This window comes from Adiantum capillus-veneris, chromosome 2 (genome assembly GCF_014529385.1).
Source record: "Adiantum capillus-veneris isolate H3 chromosome 2, ASM1452938v2, whole genome shotgun sequence".
NCBI lineage: Eukaryota > Viridiplantae > Streptophyta > Polypodiopsida > Polypodiales > Pteridaceae > Adiantum > Adiantum capillus-veneris.
Window position 1 is genome coordinate 16,148,406 of NC_140932.1, and position 18,906 is coordinate 16,167,311.

Here is an 18,906-nt window from a genome sequence, read left to right on the forward strand (position 1 = left end):
AAGTTTCCATGCCATCTTCCTCTTGCATAGTCTTTGAATCCAGCTCTTCACGCCAGCATTGCAATTTTAGCCTCATTGCGACTTGCGTAACGACCATCTAGAGTATCCCAATCTTGTTTTGCTTAGCGAATGTGATGAGTAATAGTGCGCTTCACATATAATGCAATCAATGCATGAGGCCTCCTTACAAATCGGTCATTGATACTTAGTGTTTGATTTAAAACATAAGATTGATGGGTAGTGTTGATGTCTATAACGATAGACTTGTGGTAAAAGAGTATGCTTAAGAGAAGAGCATTGATTTTGATGGGACTCTGGCTTTCACTTGTTGTATGACTACAATTTGTAGCATTTTTGCATTGGCAACTCATAATCCAAACGTACATGAATCAAACATAAATGATTTGAATGAGGATATGCATGAGGAAGTGTATGTAATGTAGCCTCGTTGTTTTTTTCAAAAAGGTAGGAAAACAAAGTGTGGATGCTTAATAAGGCTTTGTATGGTTTGAAGCATGATCCATGAGAGCACTTTGCATGCCAAGCCTGTGGTTGAAAGTTTTTTTTATAATTGTGCTTTGTGTTAATGACATGTTGCTCATTGGCATGCTAACATAGGGTAATTCAAGGATGTAAGAACTCCACATATGCATAAATGGCATCTTCTTAGACAAAGATGTGCTATTGTAGAGTACATCTCAACTACACTCCCCCATAATTAGCACGAACCAAGCTCCTCTTCCTTGTCGTCTCTAGCCTCATGTACAACAAGAATAGTTGCTCCACCAAGAGTATCTTGCATCGACAAGACCATCATTTTCCATCATGTTCAATAATTTGGAATCATAAAATTCTTCAAACTCGTCCCTCGGATACAACCGCTGAAATTTTTGTTCGGCTGCTTCCACTTTGAGTAGCTATCAATTTTGATTATCCTACTAGTTTCCAACATCTTGAGTCACAATGCGAGCATTCCAAAGGTACTAAAACACACCTTCAGATTGTTATTAATAGACTCTAATTGTTGGCATAAAGAAAAGAAAACTTTTGAGAGCATGCTAATCTAGACTAATTCACAGATGAAAGAACTCTACCTGTGCATAAATGTATTTTCCTTGGACAAAGGTCTACTATTGCAAATGTTGCAGAGGACATTTGGCCATATGATTATAAATAATGGTATAGGCCATAATTTTAGTTTTCTTCTATATCATTCGATAATATATGTTTTGCTACCTCTAACAACCGTTCAATAATCCGAGCACGAAATCTCGATTGATTTAAAAGGGATTCTTCACTTTTCGATTTGCTTTGCTTTTATAGTGTTTAGCAAACCTTATTTCGAGCTTTATTCAATGGAAAAGAAATGTGAAGAGATGCATGAAATAAGAGAAAGCACATTCATTATCTTCAAGGTTGTACAAAGTATCAATGAAAGGTGACTGTGAATGTGTCCACTAGTTTGTATTGTCCTTGGAAAGCCCAATTCTCCCAGCCATACCATCCCATTGTTTGAAAGAATGCAGGTCCCTTGAATGTGCAAACATGAAAGGCAACACCATCAATGTGAATGTCGTATTCCTTGATGACACCACTCCTGACCAACTCGATTGATCATAATGTTGCCTAGAAAATTGTTTTCCTTTAGGGCCTCTATCATGGCATCCTTCCAATCCCATGGACCTGCTTGTGGGGATTGCAACAATCTTCGATTGTTCATGTGCTTTGAGGCCACCAAATCCTCTCTAAAGAGGAGCTTTAGTGAGTGAGATCTTTTGTGTGTGTATATGTATAGAGATGTTGTGAAGGTATATAGTACCCTTAGTGACCACAGAGAGAGAGAGAGAGAGAGAGAGAGAGAGAGAGAGAGAGAGAGAGAGAGAGAGAGAGAGAGAGAGAGAGAGAGAGAGAGAGTTTTAAAGTTTAAATGCCTTCCCAGGAGACCTCTACTTCTCAACTAGTCTTGCTTGGTGGGCCTCACTATGTAACATCTATAGAATATAGCTGAGCATTTCCAAGTTGACATTGAACATCGTGCATTGAATGGAACAAAAGCATGACTAATTTGGCAATGGCAGCACTGCGTGAAGGCATCTATACATTTGGAAGATACTGTCGTTTTCTTTTATAGGAGACAAATTTTAGTGCGTAAATCAATAGAGATTCTAGGAGTGATTCTAGAGCTGTTATTATTATTTTTCTAATGGGAGAATACAAAATTGTTTTAAAAATGAAATAATAGAGATTGATATGAGTATTTTAATAATAAAACCAATATACTTGATGTGAATTTTGCAAATGGACTATACGCACAATAACTGAGAAAAGAGGGAAAAACAGTTATTATGTTTTTTAATGATGGGAGGATACAAAGTTGTTTTAAAAATGAAATAATAGAGATTGATATGAGGATTTTAATAATGAACCAATATACTTGATGTGAATTTTTCAAATGGGTTATGGGCACAATAATAGAGGAAAGAGTTGAGGAAAGAGAGAAACGGGATGTTGTGTTAGCAGAGAAAACATCAACTTTCAATGAGACGTGTATAACAATGGCAATTAGGAGAATTTAGATTTTTTTTTGTTTCAAGAACATGTATTTCTTGCAGTGAGGGGGATGAGCTCGCAGAACATTATATCCAAGGGAACTTGTACTACTATGTCTACTATTTAAATCTAATTAGCATATACAGATGTTGATTGACATCGAGTGCATAGTTCTGAAAGCATCATGCAAGTAAAGCAAACTGAAGGAAGCAATGTACAAAATTCTAAAACAAGCAAATTAATAAAGCATCAATGGACTACAAATTGAGATGAAGTGCTTTACTGACCTGAAATGTTGTACAGATGTTTTTGGACTGTCCAAGCTACACGCCAATCTTTGACTCAAGCTACAGAAAAGGAATGTGAATAGTTAAACATTTTATCTTGCAATGAAGCGCTAAAAATTGAAGATGCTAAGTATACAGTGCACGTCATGCAGAAGTGCCATACAAAAGTATGGTGGAGAGTTGGCACTGTGGTCTCTCCAAAAATTATAAGAAACGGAAGCCGTGCCCAGCCCCGTAGCGTTTATGTGTTGTGCCAAGAAAACGCATAGTCATAGGGAGCTGGATGGAGATAACGAACCTTGCAATGTAGTCCAGTTGGAGTTACGCTTGTGCAATCGAAACATCCAGTGTTTTGAGTATATGATCTCCCTGCCAGACACAAAATACGCATCAGGATAAATATAGGGCATGTAGCATATTGATTAAGCTTACACAGAAATAGATCTAATTTTATTGCATGCTCAATAGCTAAGTCTGATAAGAACATTACCAAAGAGACACTCAAAAAAAAAACAATGATGGAAAACCGCTATCATTGAAGAGCACTTTCAATGTTTCACTTGTTTTTGTCAGCCCATCAATCTGTCGGGCTAGCATACTCGCCAATCGTCCATAAATTTCTATATCTCAAGCTTGTCTTCAGATGGAATTCTAATGAACAACAACATCACAACCATGACGTTGAGGATGCCATCACGATCTTCCAGCAAATAACCCATGCCTATGAAATCCTCTTTGATCCGGTCGAGTGTTTCTCTCACGACCTACCCTCGACAACCAACCATAGAGCTCTCTCGTATCCGGCCTCTGCCCTGTGATCCATCATGTGCAGCAGCGTTGCACCGCTAATCCTTCAGTACGCTCAATAGGTGGAGGCTATGCCGCCTACGAGGTCTATTTCATTGTGTCATCGGGGATGAAACTGAGACTCGCCTGTGGTTTCCCATCATTGAAAGCATCAGCGTGTCGAAGCAACAATACTTCGGAACTTCAATGGAAGATCTTCACCTACATCTGTTCGAAGGTTCCGTCTCTGCAGGTGCGTAGCTTGGTGATGGAGATGATTGCAGATGAGGAGCCTATGCTCCTCCATCGAAGTTCATCTGTTGCTGTGGGGCGCAAGTACATGGTCAGTTTGATGATGGCTCAGCACCACCACTGCCATCTGGAGCCCGAACATTCATTGTTGGTCACTCCATGAATCTTGCACTGCACTACTACATTCCCCCAGTTGTGGACGGTCTAATGAGAGACCTTAAGCAGAGAAAATATTGTTTTGTTGTTAGGTTCTCAAAAATAGAGCCAACAACGAGGCCAAGTTTGAGAAAGTTAAGAGTGAGCTCAGAACCGTGGTTTCTTGCAATGAAGCCTTTGTGGGTTCTCAGAAAGGCTGCAAAGGGAGTTCACTCAAGAGGGCGACGAGTTGGCTTGTAAAGCCGATGATGCTGCAAAAGCTAAGCCTCGTGTTCCTCAATTAGTCCTAAAGTTTTGCGGGATTCTTGTTTGAGTGGAAAAAGGGAACACTAGAACGCAATGGTGTGTGTGAGGGCAGGAGGCACTTCAAGTACGATCGCTGTCACACAAGCAGAATGGTCACCTCGCTCGCATTTGAAACGCACATAGCTATGGCCCACATTCTCCGGGGCGTCAACGACGTAAACTAGTGCTTTTTTTACGCTATCTCTATATAAACGGGAGTGTGCATTTAGAATCCAATCAAGCTCCTCTGCCTAGCGAGATAACTTCCTTGCAGAACGCACGGTTCTCAAGCTCCTCTCCTATCAACATTATCTCCCTGCTTTAGTGTGGAGCCATCCTTCCTGCAGCAAATACGAGGCGTCTCTCTCTCTCTCTCTCTCTCTCTCTCTCTCTCTCTCTCTCTCTCTCTCTCTCTCTCTGATGGTCACCTTGCACCATGCTCGACAGCCATTCTCTCTCTCACACACTTCTCAAATCTCCGATGGCCATCCCGCACCATGCTCCGACAGCCACTCTACATCATGCGTTGATCGGCAGTTGTTCGTCTTGCAGTGCCATGCTCCTCCACCCTGAAGCATGCCCTCATTGATAGCGTCCTGCAACTGCCATGCATAGCTATGGCACCAACCACTTTTCATCTGCAGTCCAGAAACCTGCGAGCCTGCTATAACCACGCAAAAAACTGCTCTCGTGTTTACCAAAAAGTCCATGAGCGCTCGCACAGGTGCCGCGCTCTGTACAAGAAGCGAGTTGCTGTGGAGAAGCGACTTGAGCCTTTTGCCCACCATAGATGGAAGGGGCAGTTGTCCTAGATGGTTGTTTTGGCCCTCAGCAGATGCAAAGAGAGGGCATCTGCAATCACCTACGCTTCTATCTTGAAGGCATGTGGCATTGAGCTCGTGATATAATGACCTACCACTTTTCTGTTTTATTTAACGGTGCAACGGAGGCACTCAAAAGCTACTAGGTGATTGACAAGGCTCCAACTCTCTCTCTCTCTCTCTCTCTCTCTCTCTCTCTCTCTCTCTCAAAGAGTACATAGAGTCAAACCTGTTGCAATTCAGCAAAGCAGCAACAGCGAGCTTCGAACTCCTTATGGCGAACCAGCGATGCGTGCTGATCTGCTTCTAAGCGCAATTGAGAAAAACAGCAACCTCGAGCTTTATTCGATTCAGCTGGTAGAGCTTTTCATCGCAGTGTAGCGTTTTTTGTAAAGAGCTTTTTGACGGGAGCGCAGCTTTTTTTAGTTTTTATTTAATTTAAATCTAATGCCACGTGGTGGCTTGTGCATACTGGAACTGGAAAGAGGACCTTGAGCTCACCAAGTAAAGAGCTATCCGAGTCTTGAACAAAAGTTGTTTCGGGAGGGAAGACACGAGAGAGAGAGAGAGAGAGAGAGAGAGAGCGCTTGCAGAACGTCAAAAAGCAGTAGAGCGATGCGTTGATTGTGAAGTCTTGCACAACAAAAGGAAGATGAGGAGGAGGATCAGCGCCGGGGCAACCCTCATGATGATCAAAGGAGGTTTGCTCTTTTGCTTGCGTGCTGGAGTGAATAAATAGTAGAGCTATGGGAGTCAACAATACCCTACCTACCTGTCTGGCCTTCGTGTAGCCCGTGGCCTCACATGCTGCTGCCGGAAGCAAAATTCCTCTCTCTCTCTCTCTCTCTCTCTCTCTCTCTCTCTCTGTGTGTGTGTGTGTGTGTGCGCGCGCGCGTGTGTGAATTTGCACACTTGTACGCCTACATACACACACAGACAAGTACCCATAGACACACACACACACACACACACATTGATGCACCTATGCAGTTTGACATGTGCATACATTTGCTCACACATGGGTCAATCACATAGATGTGTGATCACGAGCAACTTAGAGGTCAAGAAACAACACGGTTTGCAATCCTGGGCAACCGTAAAAGATGAAGTCAGTAGCAGGAGCTAGCACTGGTCCCTCCTCAAAATGCACCGCTGTGGCTAGGTTCATCAGAAGCTGTGTCATATTTATGAGTTCAAGGGTGACGACTTTTCCTTAGGTATGTTGATGGACTGTCTAGAAAGCCGAGACACTTTTACTGGTTTTGTTTCATTCATTGGACTCATCTGCATATTGGGTTTACTCAAGTGTTTTTTATTGCAATTGTAATCACAGGATTGCCAACCTGCCTTTCATCTATTGCTAGATTCTACTGGAGCAACTGCTTGATACACTTGCAGTTTACAAGATTGGCAACATTTAGGATTGGTTTGTAGATGGGCTGGTTCCAACACCCACAATGAGAGGCATGTTGATTGAGGGAGAGGTGCTGTTGGCCAGCGTCTCATGCTGCAAGTGCATCTGTAGAAATGCCTCACTCCAGGGTACTGGTACTGACAAGCTTTTGCATTACTCCCTTTTCCTCTCACATCACTACAGATTTGTCAATGTGTATAAACTAATGGGAATATTGCATTTACGTAGACGCAAGAACAACTGCCTGCAAAGTGTCACATGCAAATTCGGCATGTGTCTAATTGTTTCTTTGTCTTGCGAAGGAGATTGGGCTTGTTGATTGGTGCCAATGAAGCGGACTATGTTCGATTGATTGACACATGACAGCATCGTATAGGGGCATTTAAGCATAGCTAGTTTTTGAGTCATGTCTGGATAGGCTACGGATTTGAGGCTGATGGATTATCGAAGCTCCTCAGGTATTGAAGCCGTCTTGCTGTGATGTCGGTGAAGATAGCAACACAGTGGAAGGTTCTTGTTGTAAGAGTCAATCAGGTAGCAATACATCTTTCAATATTATGAGAAGTATGTCATGGCCTGGAACTCGAACTCTTGACGTCATTGCCCACATACAAACACATTAAGCATTTATTCTTTACCAAATTCTAGCCCAAGTTATTATCTATCTAGGTGAGAGATCGGTCATCTCCATGTTCAATTACTGCCTCTTTAGCCGTCAATGCTTTGCAATTATAGAGTAGCTGTCTTGTGGTAGTATTAAATCTGTTTTGTTTGGCGTCTCTTAATCGTGCACCTTCCCTTCGCAAAGGTTTCCTCCTTATAGAAGACACAGACCAGGTAGTAGACCTCAGCAAAGAATGCCAAGTGAAGATTTTTAACTTACTGTCCTATTCCAGCTTTCACTTATCACTCATCACTATCAATGCATGTTGTCGACTACAAGTTCTGTTGTTTTGGATGCAGACTGAACCTTCCCTCCTCAACATATTTAAAAGACTAGGGCTACAGCTTTCTGATGTTCCAAATCACTCTGATGATGATGATGATGTGCAAACATTGTACACAGCACAAATGATTAATTTTCCGAGAGAATTGCATGAAGACAATTTTGATGTCATCTCCAACTGAAAAAGGGAAGTTCAGTTCAAAACTTGTTTCCAATGTGGTGGAAGAAACCTTTACTTTTGTTTGCAAGCACACATGAGAGAATCATATTGCTGCTCTAAAGCTGTCAAATGATTCTTATGCTTTTCTGCAGCCTGCCACACATCGCATACAAAGCATCTCTTCCAAGCACCCGCTGGATGGGGCACATGCTATCAATCGGTTCTGGGCCCTTTTAACCAGACCCAGATGACCAACAGCAAACAAACTGCAGGGTATGTGGAAGATTACCATCCTGCTGCATCTGTGGATGACCTTGCAATCAGGGCATTCCAGCAGAGGACATTGCATGGAAGAGGCTCTCCAAGACAATTGCGCATGGTGTTAAGGTGAGAGAACAAATATACTCCAACAACCATTGTAGCTTCCTAACCTCGCCCATTTTGGGCATATCTAGACATCCATGAAGCATTTTCTGCAAGCACCCACAAGGCAGTGCTAGATAGTGTCCATACCTTCAATTCATTACATTCTGCTGATACATCTTATTGATTAATACTGCTGTGGTAATAAAAGGCCACTTAAAACATGGGGGCCAATAGAGGGACATTCAATCTTGAATGATATGAATTACTTAATAGGAATGACAGTTTTCAATGAAGTTGATACAAAAAGATAGCTCATATTAAGCTCTTGCCATTCCCAATCATACTTCTCGTATTTTTTGGTGGTATTTTCCATTTACTTTGAAGGTGGCCTTGTTTTGGACCCCGGTCCCTTCACGCTAGTGGGATGACAATAGCCTACCTCATCCATGTGCAAAATCCTCTAGGCTCGAAAGGTATGGCAGGTAAGGAGGAAAAAGCAAGGAATAGGCACCTAGAAGCCCAAGGGATGAGAACCTCTAGGCAGGAGTCCGAAAGTGTAGTTTTAATGCTCCAAAAGAGACTTACCATCTGAACCGTGAAAAGGCCTCGCCCAAGAAAAGAAAACCTCAGAATCCTGGCCCATACAATGGACAAGGAGGACGAAAGAAAATCTCGAGGGGGATTCTCCAATCATGTTGCCAGCAAAAGTGCGCCCACCTTGGCCGATTGCTAAAGTGTGCACACAAAATGCTAGTTTGTTGGTTTGGGAGGGGGGTATCCCTCACCATTATATGGCACGGACATATGGTCAAGAGGGGATCTAGGGCCCAAATTTTGGGGGTTTGGGGGGGGGGGGAGGGGGGAGGACTTTAACCTCAGCCGTCGGATCATTTAGTGAACTTGGGTGTGATCGCGTGCCATGTCAACATGGGTAGCGACATGCGCTAGTGTGAACTTGGAGCGCGATTTTCGCCCCAAATTCATCCTTAGTTCACCCCTAGCTCACCGGGCGATTGGACGGCTCAAATCAAAGCCGCTCTGCATCCCCAAAATTGGGCCTTAGATCCCCCTTGGTTGACCCCGTGTGAGATAGTGACGGAGGGGGACATCGATATAGCCTCCATGACACCAAAATACATAGCTGATAAAGAACTGTGGTAGCTGTAGTCTCAAGGGAACACCTTAGGGGGATGGCAGAGAGCACAATGTGTTCCAAGAAGCTCCAAAAAAGCGGTCTAGGACCATAAGCAAGAAAGTGTTCCATGAGGATGCCAACTTTGACTTCTCTCAACTTGTCTTGTTGATTGGATTCGGTTGTGTCTTAGACTGTTGTAACCACCCCCTGGTCGGATAACTCACTTGAAATATGAAAACAAAATAGAGAGAGATCACACATTGCACTCGTAAACCACAAGGTAAAGAATTCCTCTTCAGAGAGTATTGGCCCTCAAGTCGAGCGTCCTTGGTGGTATATCTTATTAATTTATGAACGGTCAAGTTATAAATGTTCTCTGTGAGGCCATTCGTACAATTTTTCTTACAATTGAGGTCATGCCTTCTACTTCATAACCCAAAAGCACAAGTTATTTTTACATGGTGTGCTAAAGCACAAAAAGTAACCTGCTTCAATTAACTGGCGTCTAAAAGCTTCCTAGCGTTGTAATTACCCGTCAGTAATTTCTTCGGTTTGTGCCACGTTTTGCGGCCACTCAAGCTCTACTTTTGGTCTTCAATTTTGTGGGTGCCTCTGCAGCTCTATCGGCTATTGCACCTCGTGTTCCCTTTCTAGCTTCATCATATGGAGACAAGTAAGCAGGTTTTCACATACCCTCTAAAGTGCAGAGGAAGTGTTGATGGTGATAGCTTAGGATTAATGCTTACTACATATACAAGGTTCCTTTTACTTCCGTGAGAGAGATGTGAAAGAGAGAGAGAAGAGACAAAGAAGACTAACATGAGACGGGGTCTCAAAACTCCCTCCAAGGGCCCCCCACTCTATTGCTAGAGTTGTAGAGTGGTATTTGCTTTACATTGCACAAATGTTGATACAATGGATCTAGATGCCGAGATGCTGATGGGATCATGCACTGGATGCTTGGACTCACGGTATGGAGAGGCTAAGGGCTGAAATATGAAAACGCTAGGAAAACTGGCTTGGGTCTGCAAACTTTGATGAGACTATGGGTTGAAAACTGAGAGACTCATCTTCTGATGCAAAAACGCAAGGGATGCTGGCTGACATGAGGCAATTGGTTGAAATTTGCTAACGCTAGGGTGCTGGAGGTTCTGGCGATGGTGAGGTTGATCTGTTGGCTGAAAATGCATGTGTATTTGCTACACTCAGGGCGCCATGCCGATGGAGAAATGTTGATGGGAGGAAACTCTAGAGAGAGACTCAGGGTGCTGAGGTGTAGATGTTGGAAAATGCTATATATGCCGAGTACTATGGGCTCTTGATTGCCCATGTTGGCTATTGATGATTTGATGGATATGGGGTATACTATATAGCCTTTTCAAATGAGATCGAGCAGTAGCTTGATAGGAGCCCCCTGACTTATAATGAAATGGTCACTTACTATTAATATTGGTATTATTAATAAGAGGTGCTTCACATGCTATGAACTACCTAGGGAATGATGGTGAAAAATCTACTTCGGCTCCATGAATTCAGCTTCGTTTACAATCTTGGGTTATTCATGAAACTCCACAATTTGCAAGCAAACATCAAATGATTTTCTCATTGCATTGTTTTCAAAAATCTCAATATCTCTTTGCATAAAGACTCCCTCAAGCTTTCAAATGACTGTTTTCAATGGCCAATTTTAACCCCTTTGTAACAATCTACAGTGCAACAAAAGGAAAAATTTTCACTTCAAATCAATCATCTTCAACCTCATTCCCTTGTTGTTGTCGATTCCCTTGTTGTTAACCAATCGACAGCATGCGAGATGTTTATTAGTTTTTTTTTCTGGGGCAGGTGGATCCTAGTGAGAGGATGTGTTCCTTAAGTTTCGTATTATTTTGGTATGATTCGGTGAGTTTCCTTTTGTTTGTTTGTCTGTGGGTTGGGTGGTGTAGTTGAGGGCTATGAGATTCTTGGTTTTGGTTTAGTTGGCCTTCCAAAGTGTTGCATGTGTGGGATGGTCTCAACCTGACAAGCTATAGAGATTGCCTATGTGCGCCTATCGTGTCATTTGTGTCCTCGATTGACATTATGTTGATCTAGGTAGTGTTGCATGCACTTTATAGGTGGCGTGATTCGCTCCCGCAACATTGGCGGCGCTGCCAGGGACACTGGGACTTAAGTAGGTAATTCTACTAGCACTCGTGTGATGGTTGCATGCTTTAGTTTTGACTAAAGAGAGCATTTTTCTTAAGCGGATCTGGAAGAGGATATTTCGAGATTAAGTGGCCAGCCACGAAGCGTGGGCCTTGCAGAAGGTCTGCGACTAGATAGATTTAGTTAGGATTTGTAGTATTAGTTGTAGATTATAGTAGTTGTTGGTGGTCGAGTGATGTATGAAGTGATAAAAGTGTTTGATAGCCCATGCATGGCAGTGAAGCTTTTTTCTACTCATAAATGCAAAACCCCATATGATGAGTAGGAGTAGCTTTAGGTAAGGGATCTGATTTGGATCTATAGCGATTCACCATTGATTTATTTGTTGAAGTGCTTGTTTGCATCTAAAATCTCTAAAAAGTTGATTTTTTGGGTAAAAATGCAATAAACAAGCCCTTGCAAGGAGACCACACTTTGCATACATATCAACGAGTGCGTTGCCAATAATACAATCTCTTTCTAACAGTCCTCTCCTGGAAATTTCATTGTGAATTTCAGTTCCCTTCTGTATGGCCCCAAGGGTTCCACAAGCTTTCAAAATGCAAATAAATGAGACAGCATCTGGAGAGACCCCAACAAGTTGCATTTGCTCCAAAAAAACTTAACACTTCGCTGGCATGATTATGGTCAGCATAGCCGAACATCAAAGCATTCCAAGAAACTACATCTCTGGTCACAAGATGATCAAACAGTTCCCGAGCTTTTTTAAGAAAGCCACACTTGCAATACATATCCACCAGTACATTGCCAGCAGCAGACTCACTTCCCATCATCCCATGCTTTAACATCTGCGCATGGATCTTGACAACTTTGTCCAGTGCCCCAACATTTCCACAAGCTTTGAGAACACATATCAACATGACTGGATTTGGAGGGACCGTCTCGAGCTGCATAAGTTCAAAGCATACAAGTGCTTCCTGACTACACTAATGATAGACATAGCCTGCAATCAAGACACTAATGATAGACATAGCCTGTAATAGAGAATTGTACAAGACACTCCATGATTGACTGAACAAACCAAACTTGGCATACATATTTACAAGTGCATTGCTGACAGCTATTTCTTTTTCCGTAAACCCTTGCCTACATATTTCAGCATGTATTTCTCTCCCTTTGTCTATGGCTCCAAGAATTTCACAAGCTTGGAGGGCACAAACAGAAGTAACATAGTTTGGAAGAATCCCTTCAAAGCTCATCTGTTCAAAAGCAGCCAATGCTTGTTCGCCACACCCATGTGATGAAAACCCTGCAATGACAATATCTTTGTGCCCTCATCTGTCATTGCAATTATGCCACAAGCTTTCGATCTGTAAACAAAGGTGGCAGAGTTTCCCGAAAACCCCTCTACTCGCATCTGTTTAGCAAATTCCAATGCTTGCTCTGCAATGTCAAACTAGGGCTACAGCTTTCTGATGTTCCAAATCACTCTGTGATGATGATGATGATGTGCAAACATTATACACAGCTACAAGACTAGGCTACAGCTTTCTGATGTTCCAAATCACTCTGTGATGATGATGATGGTGTGCAAACATTATACACAGCACAAATGATTTTTTCATAAGAATTTTCCGAGAGAATTGCATGAAGACAATTTTGATGTCGCCTCCAAATGAAAAAGAGAAGTTCAGTTCAAAACTTGTTTCCAATGTGGTGGAAGAACTCTTTTTTTTTTTTTTTTGCAAGCACCCATGAGGTAGTCCTAAATAGGGTCCATTCTATCGATGAGTTATCTTAATGCAGTCCAGAGGATCATATTGCTGCTCTAAAGCAGTCAAATGATTCTTATGCTTTTCTGCAGCCTGCCACACATTGCATACAAAGCATCTCTTCCAAGCACCCAGCAAACAATGCTGGAGGGGCACATGCTATCGGTCGGTTCTTGGCCCTTTTAACCAGACCTAGATGACCAACAGCAAACAAACTGCATTGTATGTGGAAGAATACCATTCTGCTACATCTGTTGATGACCTTGCAATCAGGCATTCCAGCAGAGGACATTGCATGGAAGGCTCTCCAAGACAATTGCGCATGGTGTTAAGGTGAGAGGACAAATATACTCCAACCATTGTAGCTTCGTAACCTCGCCCATTTTGGGCATATCTTGCAATCAAAGAAATTGCTAGACATCCATGAAGCATTTTCTGCAGTGCCAGATAGTGTCCATACCTTCAATTCATTACATTCTGATGATGCATTTTATTGATTAATACTGCTGCGGTAATGAAAGTCAAGTAATGTTGATGATCTCTGCTGTTCACCACTCTTTGCATACATAGCATTCCTTTCGAGAACCCAACAACCAATCGTTGATTATTTTGAACATATCCTGTGATCAGCGTATAATCCAAAAATGAGAGGCCAAAAATTTGCTGACTTCGTACATATGCTGCAATCAGAGCATCTGCTTGTCCCCTGCTTGGGATGCATGAAGCATTTTATGCAGGCACCCATGAGGCAATCCCAGCCATAATCCATATGGGACATTCTCAACTTGAAGATCTTGTAGACTCGTAAAGATAAAGTTGAGGATAGAGAGTGGTTGTCTTCCTTCCAACTTGCCATTGAAAATCCTTAATCTAAGTTCAAAATCTTATAGTTTTGCAGAGAAAACGTTGAGTAGAGAGATGGGGGATACTATATTTGTCAATGTACCTCCTCTTGGAACTCTTTACGTAGGTTGAGCAATCAGCTGCGCCCTAAGGGGGAGAGGGCGTCTGCTGTGGCCATCCTGCTCAAACTCAAATGTGTCGGGGAGTTTAGAGCTTAGTGCCGGAGTCATTAGTAGTAAGTCTTGGACTGACAATAGCCTACCCCATCCCATCCCTGTGCAAAATCCTCTACTAAGGGTCCAAGGCTCAAAAGGTACTGCAGGTAAGGAAGAAGTGATCAACAAGTGATAAAATCACCAGCCTGCCAGGCAACAATAGAAATTTCTTTTTGACATGCAATTTGCCAAGCCCTCTTTCATATGCTTTGTGTAATGCGATCAACTTATATTGACAAGCAATTTTGAGTTTCTAGCATGTCAAATGACATGATGTTTTTTTAAAGCACTTGTTATTTTTTATAGGCTTTTAAAAAAAAAAAAATAGGTGTCAATTTTAGGCTTTGATTTAAACTTAGATCCTACTTTAAAAGTTCTATATCTCTAAGCTTTATAAAAAAATAAAAAAAAACTGAAAGCATAGGGAATTGGATTAGAAAAGCACCCATAAGCTCTACATCCCTAGTTTTAAAGCCTTATGTTTAGATCCCACTTTAAAAATTCTACCTCCTTAAACTTTAGAGCTCCCTTTACAAATTTAAAACTCTAGATCTCTAAGCTCTAAATCCCACTTTAAAAGCTCCGAAGTTCTAAGCCCTAAAATTTTAGCATCTCTCGGTGATCCTCCTCCTACTTGTGGGTCCATGTAAACTTTTCACTTTCTTTAATTCAAAGTTTTACCTTCTATACTTTTTATGAAGGAGCCTCACATTCAGGCCGCCACGTGTCTTCAAAAGGAGCCTCTCTTTCAACTCCGGCCAACGTTGCAAGTGCATTGTAAGAAAAGAAGAAAACGTTGCAAGCGACCCTTCGACTCACCTTTGTGTGCTATAAATACTACAACAAAAAAATGTGTTATCGAAGCAGATATCAACGCGGCCCGTCGCTATGCGCGTTGCTGTGAAACCAGTTGCTATTAGCGACGTGCATAGCGACGCACATAGCAGAAGAAAATTTTCTTGGGCAGAGGGCAGGTAGCCTAGCCTGTGCCCAGTTAAAAGATGGACACAGCCACAACCAGACTTCCTGCCCTCTGTCCAAGAAAGCGAGCAGCACCAAAATATCAACCATGCTCCCGCGCGCAGAAATTTCGGCAGAGTTCCCTTTGTTTTTACGTAAACTTTTCAAAAAAAAAAAACCATATCATGTATACGCTTCCTACATGCTATCCATGTAGGATCTCACATGAGATTTAAGGCCAATGAAAGACAACCGTACCAACTGAAAAGCATAGCCATAACTTAAAAGCATAACCATAACTTAAAACCATAACCGGCTATAACCACTTTGATCAAAACCATAATGCAGATAACCATAACCATAAACAAAATTAACAATAACCATAAGCATAACCAGAAAGAGAAACAATAACTGTCTATACAATGACAATGACAATAATCATAACCATAAGGGAAACAATAACTGTTTGAACACTAACTGTTTGTACAAAAAGAGATACAGAAGCGTGTCTGTGTCTCACAAAGCATATAGATGAAATCTGGTCCACTAATGACTAGACGTCGCAACCTGCACATAGGACAACTCACAAAATTAGTATTGATATTACTTCACATATACTGACTTAATTAAATCAACTCACACATATTAACGTCTCACCTCAAGCAATCAGCGAGACTGTAAGGCCTCCCAGTCTACAGGCTCTCCTGAAGCTTCAAGATCATTCAGTACTTCATAGATACCTCTGCGATATCCATCTGACTCCTCCTCGCGTGATGGAGCTCGATGCATCGCAAGATTCTGCGTTTATACAAAAATCAAAGTAATAAAAATACATGATTCATCGCGTTTTAAAAAACGCCATAGTTAAGATTGGATTAGAAACTCACAAACTCATAGCAAAAGGTGTCAAAGCCTTCGCTGCCAAGATAAGATGTCTCCCTAGTTATCTGTCGTACCTGCGCGGCCTCACGCTGCTGTCTGAACCGCGTGGCCGCTGTCCGTTCATCCTCCCTGATCTGCAGCCACGTCTCGTGTGGGATGCCCGAAGGCTTCGGCGAGCCGGTCCTGAAAGCATTCGGGGCTGCATCTCGTCGATGTTTGATGGTGTCCCGTGCAACACCCTTGTTTGACCAGCTGCATTGGTGAAAGGCCACAGCTCTGGCATCTTTTCAACCGACTGCAAATCATCTCGTGAAGCTCGATTGTCTTTCATTCCCATGATTGTCTTCTAGAGGAGCTCTCCCACATTCTTGAATATATGCATTGGATCCAGCAAATGGTTAATTAGTAGATCACCCCAGTACGGCAACATATGGAGAATGGACAAACGTTTCATTCCTGGAACACGTTGCCCCTCATGTTGCTCCCATCGGCGACGCCACTCTTGAACATGCATAGGACGGCATTCGACGCGACCAAGCTGGCCTTTGCGCAAGTGATGGCCATCTGGAAGATAACGGTGGTGGCCTTGATAAATTGTCTTTCGAAGAGAGGTAGAATAGCGCACATCCAAACACTGCCCGCAAATTGGACATGCATTGTATCCCGAAGTTGTTAGTCCTGCATATATCAAAGCATGAATCAGGCCAAGGCAAAGGGCTTGCGAATAGCGAGAATTTTGTAAATCAATAACCATTACTAGAAGCTTCTCTGTATCCTGGCCAATCATGCATAGTCCACATAAGAAGTCCATGGATCCTTGCATGCTGTTGTCCTACTGGTTCAACCGCATCTGCTATGTCGATCCCATGCCATAACTCCTGGAGCTCGTCAACTAGTGGAGCTAGATAAACATCCATGCTTTTTGCTTTGAACTTACCAGGTACAATCAAGCTTAAAATCAAATGACCCTTCTTGATAGCAAGCCACGGCGGGAGGTTGTAATTGATAAGGCACACAGGCCAAGTGTTCCATGACGAGCTTCTCAAGCCAAATGGATTGACTCCATCCATTGCCATGCCCAAACGCAAATTGCGTGGTTCACTCTTAAAATGTGGCCAGGTATCTTCAACGTGCCTCCAAGCCTTCGAATCAGCAGGCACCCTAAATGTTGCGTCAGTGGATCTATTCGTAGAATGCCACCGCATCAACTTTGCAATGAAACCACAATGAAACATGCTTTTTATCCTAGGAATAATAGGGAAATTCCGCAACACTTTAGCTGGCACTGTCTCGCCAACTGTATCTTGTTTGTAGCGCATTGCTCCGCACTTAGGACACGATAGACAATCTGCGAATTCATTACGAAAAAGAATGCAATCATTTGGACATACATGAATCTTGTTGTAGTCCAAGCCAACTGAGGTCAGAAGTTGATTTGCGTCTGGCCTGGAGGGGGGCATTTCATTGCCAGCCGGGAGAAGTTGCTCCCGCAATAACCTGTTTAAGCCACATTAAATTAAAATTAAAGCTCTTCGAGCACATCACCGTTACAATCAAAAAATCTCTTTTGTAAATTACGTACCTAAACAAAGCAGTGACGCTTGCATCTGACCACCCGTACACTGACTGAAGATTCAAAAACGCAAGACAAGTACGAAGCACATATATTTTGGCGCCTTCATAGATTGGTTGACGTGCCAAGTTTCTCAACATGTCTTTAGGAGATAGGCGCACGGCTTCTGGTGCTGCTTCGTTCGCGTTCTCCTCGCTTGTCTGGAAGAAGGCATCCAACATCTCCTCCATGCGGTCATCTTTTGTCTGTAAGCCCTTTTCTGCTTCCATCCGTGGCTCTATATTGGTCGGACGTTCACGCATAATCTTTTTTCTCTCTCTCTCAGATGTAGGTGCTATATCACGGAAATCAATGCCCGTTCTGTAGGAGTCATATCGCAAATTCTGTACGGTTTCTCTATCAAACTCTCCGTACTTGTGCACATGCTCATTACATATCCTACGCTTGTGCAGGATTCGATACTTGCAGAGCATGCACGAGCATGCAATCTTTTCCTCCATGTTAGTTGATGATGTTGCCATCTACAATGATTATGAATGTTGTTTTAATATATATATATATACTCCTCACAATGTAAACTACCTCGCATTCTCTAGTCTTGCCCAATTTCTGTACACCTCGGTCCAGAGGTGTACGGAGATCAGGACCACTGGGTCAAAATCTCGTCTTTATTGGTCAAATCCTATATGGGTAGACACATACGTGCACTCCCAGGTGTACATGGCAATGCATGTAGCAGACAAAACCCCTTTGCCTCTTTTAGTCCCATAGTTTCTTCTCTGTCTACGTACCCTATCTCTCGTTCTTTCTCTCTCGATCTCGCTCTCGCTATCTCTCTTCTCTATTTTCCTATCCCTCTCTATTTCTCTATTTTCCTATTCTCTGCCATAACTCCTGGAGCTCCACTTCCTCCCTATCTCTCTCTCTCTCTCTCTCTCTCCTCTCTCTCTCTCTCTCTCTCTCTATATATATATATATATATATATATAATATATATATATATATATAGATATATAACTCTCTTTCTCTATCTCTCTATTTCCTATCTCTCTCTCTCTCTCTCTATCTCTCTCTCTCTCTCTCTCTCTACTTCCCTATCTCTCTAATGATTGAACGAGCGACTGATCTAGGGAGATCTAGACGCCCACGACTGCGGAGGACTACACAACATCGATAGATGCTGCATCAGAGGATCTAGCTAGGTCACTTTGGCTCAACATGCACAACGTCCAGTCAGAGTACTGACTATGGAGGAGATCTACCTATCCCAACTAGCTCGTTTAGCCGTTTAGTCCACACCCAGCAGTTTAGGATTCCATGATATTTTATTTTGTCATCTTCTTACTCTGACTTTGTAT

The 18,906-nt window shown here is 42.4% G+C and overlaps 2 protein-coding genes across 10 annotated transcripts; one reads left to right on the forward strand and one right to left on the reverse strand.

Moving 5' to 3' along the window:
- Positions 1–5,683: 5,683 nt before the first annotated feature.
- LOC147462419 (uncharacterized) lies at positions 5,684–8,328 on the forward strand. Of its 9 annotated transcripts, none has more exons than XM_086526162.1 (4): positions 5,691–5,838; positions 6,173–6,354; positions 6,471–6,679; positions 7,810–8,328. In XM_086526162.1, the coding sequence occupies exons 3-4, from the start codon at positions 6,595–6,597 to the stop codon at positions 8,046–8,048; spliced, it is 324 nt and encodes a 107-aa protein (XP_086382288.1). In that variant the 5' UTR covers positions 5,691–5,838; positions 6,173–6,354; positions 6,471–6,594; the 3' UTR covers positions 8,049–8,328. The 9 variants fall into 9 exon arrangements, 6 of the variants coding, with proteins under 6 accessions (XP_086382295.1, XP_086382288.1, XP_086382302.1 ...); XR_015189931.1 differs by lacking the exon at positions 5,691–5,838 and adding an exon at positions 6,854–7,085 and having other exon boundaries at positions 5,845–6,354; positions 6,471–6,685; positions 7,515–8,328; XR_015189930.1 differs by lacking the exon at positions 5,691–5,838 and adding an exon at positions 6,854–7,009 and having other exon boundaries at positions 5,845–6,354; positions 7,515–8,328.
- A 3,048-nt stretch (positions 8,329–11,376) lies between these two features.
- On the reverse strand, positions 11,377–14,285 carry LOC147462420 (pentatricopeptide repeat-containing protein At4g31070, mitochondrial-like). Its single transcript, XM_086526199.1, has one exon. It carries the CDS (start codon positions 12,254–12,256, stop codon positions 11,858–11,860), a length of 399 nt encoding a protein of 132 aa, XP_086382325.1. The 5' UTR covers positions 12,257–14,285; the 3' UTR covers positions 11,377–11,857.
- Positions 14,286–18,906: the final 4,621 nt, after the last annotated feature.